This window comes from Helianthus annuus, chromosome 16 (genome assembly GCF_002127325.2).
Source record: "Helianthus annuus cultivar XRQ/B chromosome 16, HanXRQr2.0-SUNRISE, whole genome shotgun sequence".
NCBI lineage: Eukaryota > Viridiplantae > Streptophyta > Magnoliopsida > Asterales > Asteraceae > Helianthus > Helianthus annuus.
In genome coordinates, this window is record NC_035448.2 from 132,362,611 (window position 1) to 132,372,536 (window position 9,926).

Here is a 9,926-nt window from a genome sequence, read left to right on the forward strand (position 1 = left end):
GCGCCATACAGGACTATTAGCTAGTGTGTATCATCTTAATAGAATAGAGTATGGTCATAACAATATTTGCCCCAAGGAGGGATCCTAGAATTGTTTTCCTGGTTTGGAAAAGTGTGGATTTACAAGAACGGGAATCTTATGATATGTTGGGAATCTCTTATGATAATCATCCACGTCTAAAACATATCTTATGCCTAAAAGTTGGATAGGATGGCCTTTACGTAAGGATTATATTGCTCCCAATTTTTATCAAATACAAAATGTTCATTGAATGATAAAAAAAAGCAATATTCACTTCTATAATTCTATAGATTCAAGGTCGTATTCTAGATTATACAGAGTAATTGAAGTCTGGTTTGTATTAGCAGGCGGATATACATTTATATCTTCCCGGTTTTCAAGAATGATAACGAATTCTACAAAACTTGAATTTTAGTTTGTGTTTCAGGTCTGTTGAACACAAAGAAGCCTATTTGGTGGTTGTTTGTTGCCTCCAATTCTAGCACTCAAATTTCATGTCTGAGATTGACATCCAAATTCCAACTGCCTTTGGTATATACAAGTCAACCTAGTTTTGTGTTAAAGAGTATCATTATTTATTTATTTATTTGTTTGTTTTGTGTGCAAGTAAGATCCATTTGCTGAGGCAAATGCTGAGAACTCGGGTGCGGCGGGGTCAAAGGAATACGTTCATATACGTATACAACAACGCAATGGTCGAAAAAGCCTGACAACTGTCCAAGGGTTGAAGAAAGAGTTTAGCTACAATAAGATACTTAAAGACCTTAAAAAGGAGTTTTGCTGCAATGGTACTGTTGTTCAAGACCCTCAACTTGGCAAGGTATGCTAAACCTGCTTTAAGCCGAGTTTATGCGCTATATGCCACATTTGGTGTAAAACGAATTGTGTTTGCGGGTTAAACCTGACACAAACCTAAAAAGTGACACGAACCCAAACACGACTTGTTTAATCCAAAATTGTATGTTGTTTTTTTAAAATACTAATAATACTATAAAATTACAAATTTATAACAACTTATACAAATGTTTATTCTCTTGACTGATCTTTTTATCTTTTAAATTCTAGCATAAAATTGTTGAATCGATTTAAGTTCCAACATATTTCTTTTATTTTATTTCTTTAAATATAACTATATGTTAAACACGTCAATCTGCTATAGACCGATTAGACTAAACTCAAACATGCACTTTGTATTAAGTCTATGTCGTGTCACGAATTCACAACTCTAATTAATGCGCTATACGCCGCACTTATATGTTGTACATTAATATACCCCATGCAATGCAGGTTATCCAACTTCAAGGTGATCAAAGGAAGAATGTATCAACCTTCCTCATTCAAGTAATAATTGTATATACAATTATTTTACTTTTATTTTCAAAAAAAAAAAAAAAAAATGTGTGTGATTCACTGATTTGTGTGTTTTTCCAGGCTGGCATTGTGAAGAAAGAACATATCAAGATTCATGGTTTCTAGATGCTGACATGGCATCATAGTACTACTGGGATTGCAACTTGTGCTGTATCTAACTGATATTAGCTCCTCTTGTTGCTTCTAACCTTCTTTCATTATCTGCTGGAACTTATTTATTTATTTGTGTATTGTTTTATGTATAATAACCAATTGTTTGATAATATATATTGTAAAATATTGAAAATAATTGCTAGTGTTCCTGATGTGTAAGTATTATTCAGGACATGGCCATATTCTTTTGTTCTAATTATACGTATACAACAAACAGTTATACGCGCATAATGTACATAATTTGTGTTATGCTTGGTCTCATGCCATCTGTTTATGCACTTCGGCTGTGTTTTGTAAAATTACACCTCGAGATCATGACCCATTCTTCAACAAAACGGTTTATTTAGGTAATTTTTGTTTGCTAAATGGGTTGATTACTATAAAAAGTATTATTATAATACATAATAATAAATGAGTTTAAGTTGAAAACCTAGTGTTTAAACTTTAAAACCAAGAAGGCATTTCTAAATAAAAGAACAATAAAATTTTAACAAAGAACATTTATAAAATTTTAACTCATTCATCGTACACGATATCTAAAATCCAGAAAATCAAACCAAATTCGTTGCTTATAGATCAATCTGATAGAGCAATATACAAACAGGAACATTGTTGTTAACATGTAGGACAACGTTACAATCTTAACGAGTCATAAAAGTCGACTAAAACAAAAGACGACTTTCATAGAAAACAGCATGAAAGAGTCTAAACTTACACATTGCTTTGCTTGTAGTACTTGGTGTCGAGAACTTGTTTACCACACATTGCACAAACCCCTGCATGCGTAATGAATAATGGCATTTTATGATAATCGTACAGCTTTTTAACGATGATAAAAGTTAAAAATGAGAAATGAAAGCATAAATTCAGATTAGGATGTGCGGTATATACCTTTAGAGTATGCACATGTATGGCAATACTTGCCGTTTTGGTGCACTTGTTGCTTGCAGATGATACACTTGGTTGTTCCTAACGGTGACCATCTAGAGACAAAAATAAAAAAAAAAACAATTACACAAAAATGTTGTATTCAATTAGTCAAATTTAACTCTGTTCGCATAACAGTGACTTATAGGTGTGCAAATTTCAATCTATTTACATATCAATGGGTGTGTTTTAACAATGGGTCAAATGGGTAAAGACAACCGGTTAAATGAGTCAAACAGGATGAGAAGCGTCCAAAGTGTATCCAAAATAGATTTATTCAAAAAATTAAATTATTAACTCAAAAAGTAGTTATTTTCAATGAAAAAAAATTGTTTCTAGTCAACACTCAACCGGTCAACCTAACCCGTTTTGACGTGTTACACAACCCACCAACCAGTCTGTTTTCAACCTCTGAACAATGTAATCAAATCAAGTAAAAAAGAAGGTAAAGTAACTCCGTTTGATTGAGTTAAACTACAAATCCTCAAGCAACAGTAGTCAATATCCAACTAAATTCATGCAGATGTTCACTAGAACTTCGGTACATATTCCCCATGTTGTCAAAATCCCTTTGGGCATGCGCCTAGGCCCTCAGGCGAGGGGAGTCACAAGGAAAGCGCATTGCGGTCATCAGTCCATGTTCTGTAAATTCCGGTAAAAATCTACAACAAATTCCGGCCAAACTGGTCTAAAACATCCAAAAGTGGCCTGGAACCCAGCCTAAACTAACCCTAAAGAAGCCTAAAACACGTCTCAAACTTGGTTTAAAAAAGCGGAAAGCACAAAAGCGACAAGGTCTAAAACCAAGGCGCAAAGCGCAGAAGCGGTGAGCTTTTCGTACGCAAGGCGCAAAGTGATTATACAAATTATTTTATAGATCCCATAGATTTTTAGCATCCCCTACCTATAATTTAGCTGTAATTAAGCTTTACATATGTTTTAAAATGATAAAAAAAATATAAATGTACAGCATAAAAAGCTTGTCGTACAACACTCAGCTGCACAAAAGCAACCCATGTACAAAAGACATGCCTCAGGTCAAATTTAGCGTAAAAAGCGCACCTCACCTGCGCCTTTTAAACACTATGCGCAATGCGCCTTATGATACACAACGCGTTTTGGTTTGCGCCTTTTAAACACTATGCGCAATGCGCCTTATGACACACAACGCGTTTTGGTTTGCGCCTTAGGTCGCCTCGCGCCTAGGCGCTCTTTTTTAAACCAAGGTCTCAAATTCCTAAAAGTGGTATGTTTATGCTATGCGCCTTGCTTACCTCAAGTCCTCGCTTTTTAATCGCCTTGAGTGTGCCTTGCGCCTCAACAACTATGCATATTCTATTTTTTTCTTTAGCATACGTGTAAGATGGTCTAGTCCTTCGTGTTCAGTGGCGAAGCTTAGTACATGAAAATTGATAGGGAAAGTACACGGGGCACTCACCAGGGCGGGAAAAAGACCGGCTCTCTAGTTCTGTCATGGAAGGGGGGCAAGGTGCTGACCGATGTCTTGACTTCACTTTACTTAAGATTAAAGAGAGGGGCCGCCAAAGAAATACGACCTCGTTAATCAAACTCCAACTGGGAATGTGGACAGTTGCTCACCACCCCCTGCTGATATAAGCTCAGAAGAAGCAAAACGAAATAACATACTATCTAACTCAAATGGGACCCCCAATCAAGCAGACCAATCAGGCATTTTCTTTTTTTTAGAAAAGGAAGGCTAACGGCACCGATTCCTAGTGCTTATACATCTTAAGCTTTTCTATCCTTCTAGCCCAAGTGAGACTCATTTCCTTTTTCTCAGTAGTGAATGGATTCATTTACGGGAAATTCTGGGCTAGACATTGCTCTTCCCCGAAGCCCCTATCGCCTGCCTGGAACTCCTGAATTCACTCTTTAACTAGAGGAAGCGCTGCTTGTTCCCTTCTCTTTCACCATGGAGATGTGATTACTTGAACTATATTATAAACAGACCTTCCCCTCCACACCAATCACGAGTTTTTCTCCATTCCTCTCATATATCGTCGTAACGCCCTTAATGCTAGGTTTTGAAAAAAGAGCTTTTCGATCTTGTATCCGCTTGCTTCTATTCTTCGCCGGGCGGCTAACAACTGGAAAGTCAAGGCCATCAAACCTCGAACACTAACCTTAAGAGCTTTAACCAGTAGGATGAGTCGGCACTTGCTCTCCAAGGCCTATAAATAGAAGCTTTTTTCAGTCTATATTTTCAAAGAGAGAGGTGGAAGTCAGAAAGAAAGACTTTCAGTCATACTTATTCCAAAAACAAACATTATGGATATCACCGGGAGACTTGCAACACGTATACATATAACTGCTTGCCACCTACGCTCCGCCATCCATTCCAAGTTCCAACCTTTTCACAATTACAGTTCACAGCGCCCCTTTTCTCTTCCTCTTTTTCTGCTTCTGCTAGGATTTTGTCCTGATAGCGCCGTGCTTGTTCAAGAAAGAGAGAGTCCCTTTGACGGAGAAGCTATTAAGGTTAGGAATCGACGAAGAGGTTCTGAAAGTGAATCAGATCTGGGCTGTTCGAGGGGTTTTTGAGTAGGCTAGGAAAGAAGGAAGAAAGGGATAGAGCTCTGAAATAGTTAACTCAGAGCTGGGGTGGGAACCCAATCGATGTGTCACAAGAAGGCAGTGATGAAGTTGGTCTCGAGCAGCGTCTTGAGTCTTGGTGGTATGGAAGAGGCAAAAGCCAGTTTCTTTCGTAGTGACGAATCACCAAAGACTACAGCAGTGTCTACAAGCGGGAAAGCAGCGCTCAATCCGTATCGACCTGAACTACATACTCTCCACTACTGAGCGAAAAGTTCAGGGGTCGGCCGCCCCTCCCGCCCTACTTAAGCTGCGCCCATGTTCGTGTTGCTAGTTAGTTTCTAGGAATATTAAGTTGAAGCACAGGCGGTAACGGCCTTCACATAATTACCTCTATGTCCCCATCATATTCTCATAGCCACCCTTTCAAAAGTTCACCAACACAATATACACACACATAATAATATCATTAAAATCTAATTTAAAAACACCAGATCAATAATCAAAGCAATTAATCACAAATACCCAATTCTTACTTTCATCATCCATAAGTATTTTTTTTATTAAAACTATATATTCTTAAACACCCAAAAAAGGAAAAGCTGACCTATTTTTCTTGGAAAGAAGCTTGTTTTCATTGATCTTACGGCCACCGGTTTCAGTAGTGTTGCTTGCTCCTTCTTTCCACTTATCTGGAACGATTACTTTCGACAGTTTCTTCTCACCTGTTTCAATTTCACCCCCAATTTGTTAGAAACCCTAGAAATTTCGTAACACGGAATTGGATTGTATACAGCGAGATCGCTGCAAACAGATGAAGAATGATTTGATTGATAGCAACTAATTACGAATGGAGATTGAAAGACTTACACTTGTCGCAAACCATCGTGGATGGATGTTCGATTTCGTGAGTGTTGGAAGAGATGTATGAGATATGAATGAACTAAAATATATAATTCCGTTGGGAACCCCTTTTTTTCTAGATGACCTAATTGCCCTTGTTTAGTTAACACATTTGTTTAAGAAAATTGGTTATTTATGGTTAATTAAGATAGATGAAACTAGCTATATAATGGATGTGATTTATGTATACGCGAATTTGAAATCAATAATCCCACCTAACTCAATTTGATCGATAATAATTCTAAGTCAGTTATTGACCGCTAATAATCCGAACTGGTCATTTTTTTTTGTAAAATTGTCCGTCGTTAAAATAGCTTAACGGAGTTAAGTTTTTTTTTCCAAATTACAAACCGATGTTTTAGGGCTTTTGATCAGAACGAGGATACGAGTCGATTGATGTAAAACTTACCTCAAAATTGTGCTCAAAATGGCTTGATTTTTGTTAATCGGAAGTTTAAACACCCGAATTGAAGCACCATTTTCGTGGATTGGGGCAGTATTTCAAGGTAAGTTTTACATCAATCGACTCGTATCCTCGTTCAAAGCCCTAAAACATCGGTTTGTAATTTGGAAAAATAAATTAACTCCGTTAATCTATTTTAACGGCAGATTATTTTACAAAAATAAATTGACCAATTCGAATTATTATCGGTTAGTAACTTACTTGGGATTATTATCGGCCAAATTGAGTTAGGTGAGATTATTTATTTCTAATTTGCCTTATGTATATGTTAATAACTATTTACATATTTGGTGAGTGTTACGTGATAATATGATCATGTATCTACTTTAATTATTTTTTTATTCTTTATTCTATCAAGCGGCAACTAAATACTCGTCGTAAGGGCAATTACTATTGTCTATCATGTTTTACATCTTCTATTTTTTATAATTAGTGCGTTTTGCTAATGATATTCATTTCTATGCGAACTTGATTTGTGTATTTTTTTATGATTTTCATGTATATGGTTATTGTTTAATGCATAAAGTTGAGTAAGTCTAAAAATCACTGTCACAACTCATCTTGGTAAAATGAATACGTGTGACCATGTTGTCACGTAACACTCCACTATATACGCAACTGATTTATGACATGGCTAGTTAAGTATAATTGATAGAAAAAAATGACTAGTTTCGCATTTTCTTGTAAAGTCATGATACGATCATCATCTACTCCTGGATTACTCCTTCTCCATCCTTCCTACTAGTGTTACCACACAATCGTCACACCACTCTTTTACTCTTCATATATTTCCCTCCTTCGTCGGGTGCATGTCTTCTCTACTTCTTCATATTTTTATTGTCTTTTCATAGAGTTGTATGTTATCCTAATTGAGGGTTTTAAGCTCTATTCAGCTTTAGCTTAGAGCAATATATTTATTATAACTAATCTCTCATTTTCTGAATAATTGTCAAAAAAAAATGGATATTTTTATACTAACTAATAAAATAAATAAATTTATAAACCAAGAATAAGCTCAATAAGAACTAGTTCAATTCAATGTTTTCCAAACTCAAAACCTGCAAAAGCTATGCAGAAAACCAAACTCTTAACCAAATACCTCTCCATTAACACAACAAAAACATCTCAAAACTGGAGAAACCAAATCAACCACACACATCTACTCTCTCAAATCTCCTCAATTCTTCAACAAAGACACAACTGGCCTTCAATCCTCCAAACCCTAAACCTCAAATCCAAATTAACCCCATCTCTCTTCCTCCAAATCCTCAACACAACCCAAATCCCACCTCAAATCACCTTACATTTCTTCAAATGGGCAATCAAGAACACGTCTTTTCAACCAGACATTCTTGTTCAATGCAGAATGACCCGTCTGTTAATCGGGTCGGGTTTGGTTAACCCTTCAAAACCCATCTTGGATTCTCTATTACAAAACAACCCACCTGCTCAAATTGCTCAATCTTTGATCAAAAATCAAAACTTTTGTAGTTCAGAATCTTTGTCAGTATTTGATTGTGTTCTTGATTGGTATTGTGAAAAGGGTTTGTGTGTTCAAGCTCTGGAGTTTTTCTGTTTTGTTAGGAATTTGGATGGATATGAGGTGTTTTCGGTTCGTTCGTGTCGTAATTTGCTTAATGTGTTGTGTGAAAAAGATGAGGTTAAGCTTTGTTTGTGTTTTTATGGTGGTATGATTCGAAATGGGGTTTTGATTGATCGGTTTATGTTGCGTGTAATCGCTAAAGTGTTTAGTAGACAGGGGAAGGTTGATGCAATTCTTAAATTGATCGATACTGGTGTAAATGATCCGTTGATATATGATTCAGTGATAGATTGTTGTTGCGAAATGGGAAAGTTTGAAGTTGCATTACACCTGTTCGACCAAATGTCTAAGAGAAAATTAAATCCGGGGTTTAATACTTTTGCTTCGGTTCTTAATGGTGCGTGTAGATATCAGAACAATGAAATGACTGAATTCGCGATGGAAGCCATGGCTGAAAAAGGGTATGCTTCAAAACCTTTAGCGAAACACGATCCGATCATTCAGAAGCTTTGCGACATGAGAAAGAGTTATGCAGCAGAGATGCTGTTCAAGACAGCGTGTGATGCGCAAAGGTCTTTGGAAAACAAGACTTACGGGTGTATGATCCGGGCCTTGTCTATGGAAACTCGCGTAAAAGAAGCAATCGAGATTCATCACATTATTGAACAAAGAACGGTTAAAGTCAACCCTGTCTTTTATAACGAGTTTATTAACATTCTTTGCAATGAAAATGCATCAAAAGAAGTTGATAATCTACTTAAAGATTTGATCTCAAAGGGGTATAAACCAGGCTCAACCGCGCTATCAAAATACATAACTTCTCAATGCAAGAAACACAGATGGAAAGAAGCAGAGGAGCTTGCAGAGTTGGCTCTGCAAGAATCCATTTTTCTTGAATCTTCTTGTTGTGGTCTTTTGATAAAACGTTATTGCAACAGAGGACAGATCGATTTAGCCATTAATTTGCATGATCGAATTGAGGATAAGGATTACTCCATGGACTCAACATCTTACAATGCACTGATAACTGGACTTTTGAAGGCGGTGAGGGTTAAAGAAGCTGAAAGAATCTTTGATTGTATGAAAATCAAGAACTTGCTTACTAGTGAAAGTTTTGTGATCATGATTAACGGATTTTGTCGTGAGAATGAGTTGAAAAAAGCCATGAAATTGCATGATGAGATGCTGGAGAGGGGATTGAAACCGAGCCCGAAAATATATAAACGACTGATTTGTAATTTCAAGTAATTTTTTTTGAGATTATAGTAGAATTTTTGTGAGATTATCAGTGTTCTGTTATATTGTACTCCCCCCCCCCCCCCCCCCACAGTTATGGCTGAAATCGGGATTGTCAATCTTGTTGTGTTGAATTGCTCAACACGAATATAATAATCCATATTTTGGTTTGTTTTGAATACATCAATCATAACCCGCAAACACTTGAAATCGTGTAACCCAACACCACTCATTTAACCCATGTAGTAATCAAGCCGTAAACATGTTAACTGGGTTGGTGGGATGAAAAGAAATGGGTTAAATGGGTCATAGACAGGTTAGCAGGTCGAGTTGTTTAATTAACTGGGTTAAACAGGTCAACCGTTTAACTAAACATATCAACACGACCATGTGATTATAGAAATTGTCACCCTTAGTTGAAAATGACAACATATCATGTAAATTTCACATTGCTGCAACCAATTTGTGTTTCGGTTACCTCATTTCTTTTCAATTGAAATATTGAGGTGATTAGAGGGCATGTTGACTATCATCCACTTTATTAGTACTAAAAGATTCGGTGTGTGATTAGAGGTGTGGAGAACTCAACAAACAGTTAAGATTGTGACTGAAATGTTTAAGAAGCTGAGCTGCGTCGGCATTATGGTTGTGTCAAGTAGCTCAAGTCAAATTATTAGCGTATACGAGCCAAGTAGCTTAATGGATTTTGTCGTGAGCACGAGTTGCAAAGTCCCTTCACTTATGAAATAAATAAAC

The 9,926-nt window shown here is 36.6% G+C and overlaps 3 protein-coding genes across 3 annotated transcripts; 2 read left to right on the plus strand and 1 right to left on the minus strand.

Annotated features, from left to right (window-relative positions):
* The first annotated feature begins 515 nt into the window (after nt 1–515).
* Nucleotides 516–1,527, plus strand: LOC110916120 (protein translation factor SUI1 homolog). Its single transcript, XM_022160876.2, has 4 exons — nt 516–552; nt 633–841; nt 1,309–1,362; nt 1,453–1,527. The coding sequence occupies exons 1-4, from the start codon at nt 516–518 to the stop codon at nt 1,495–1,497; spliced, it is 345 nt and encodes a 114-aa protein (XP_022016568.1). The 3' UTR covers nt 1,498–1,527.
* Nucleotides 1,528–2,082: 555 nt separating this feature from the next.
* LOC110915842 (cysteine-rich PDZ-binding protein) lies at nt 2,083–6,048 on the minus strand. Its single transcript, XM_022160585.2, has 4 exons — nt 5,896–6,048; nt 5,633–5,750; nt 2,437–2,528; nt 2,083–2,321 (listed from the first exon to the last, which is right to left on the minus strand). Exons 1-4 carry the CDS (start codon nt 5,909–5,911, stop codon nt 2,257–2,259), a joined length of 291 nt encoding a protein of 96 aa, XP_022016277.1. The 5' UTR covers nt 5,912–6,048; the 3' UTR covers nt 2,083–2,256.
* Nucleotides 6,049–7,460: 1,412 nt separating this feature from the next.
* LOC110919620 (pentatricopeptide repeat-containing protein At4g21170) lies at nt 7,461–9,182 on the plus strand. Its single transcript, XM_022163889.1, has one exon. It carries the CDS (start codon nt 7,461–7,463, stop codon nt 9,180–9,182), a length of 1,722 nt encoding a protein of 573 aa, XP_022019581.1.
* The last annotated feature ends 744 nt before the right edge of the window (nt 9,183–9,926 follow it).

Excerpts from the sequence above, each read along its gene's own strand:
- LOC110916120 (XM_022160876.2), top strand. The coding sequence starts at position 516 with ATGTCTGAGATTGACATCCAAATTCCAACTGCCTTTG. Across the intron at positions 553-632 it reads CCAAATTCCAACTGCCTTTG|ATCCATTTGCTGAGGCAAAT; the intron begins GTATATACAAGT and ends TGTGCAAGTAAG. Across the intron at positions 1,363-1,452 it reads TATCAACCTTCCTCATTCAA|GCTGGCATTGTGAAGAAAGA; the intron begins GTAATAATTGTA and ends GTGTTTTTCCAG.
- LOC110915842 (XM_022160585.2), bottom strand. Across the intron at positions 2,529-5,632 it reads CTTCTTTCCAAGAAAAATAG|ATGGTCACCGTTAGGAACAA; the intron begins GTCAGCTTTTCC and ends TTTTGTCTCTAG. Across the intron at positions 2,322-2,436 it reads TACATGTGCATACTCTAAAG|GGGTTTGTGCAATGTGTGGT; the intron begins GTATATACCGCA and ends TTACGCATGCAG.
- LOC110919620 (XM_022163889.1), top strand. The coding sequence starts at position 7,461 with ATGCAGAAAACCAAACTCTTAACCAAATACCTCTCCATTAACACAACA.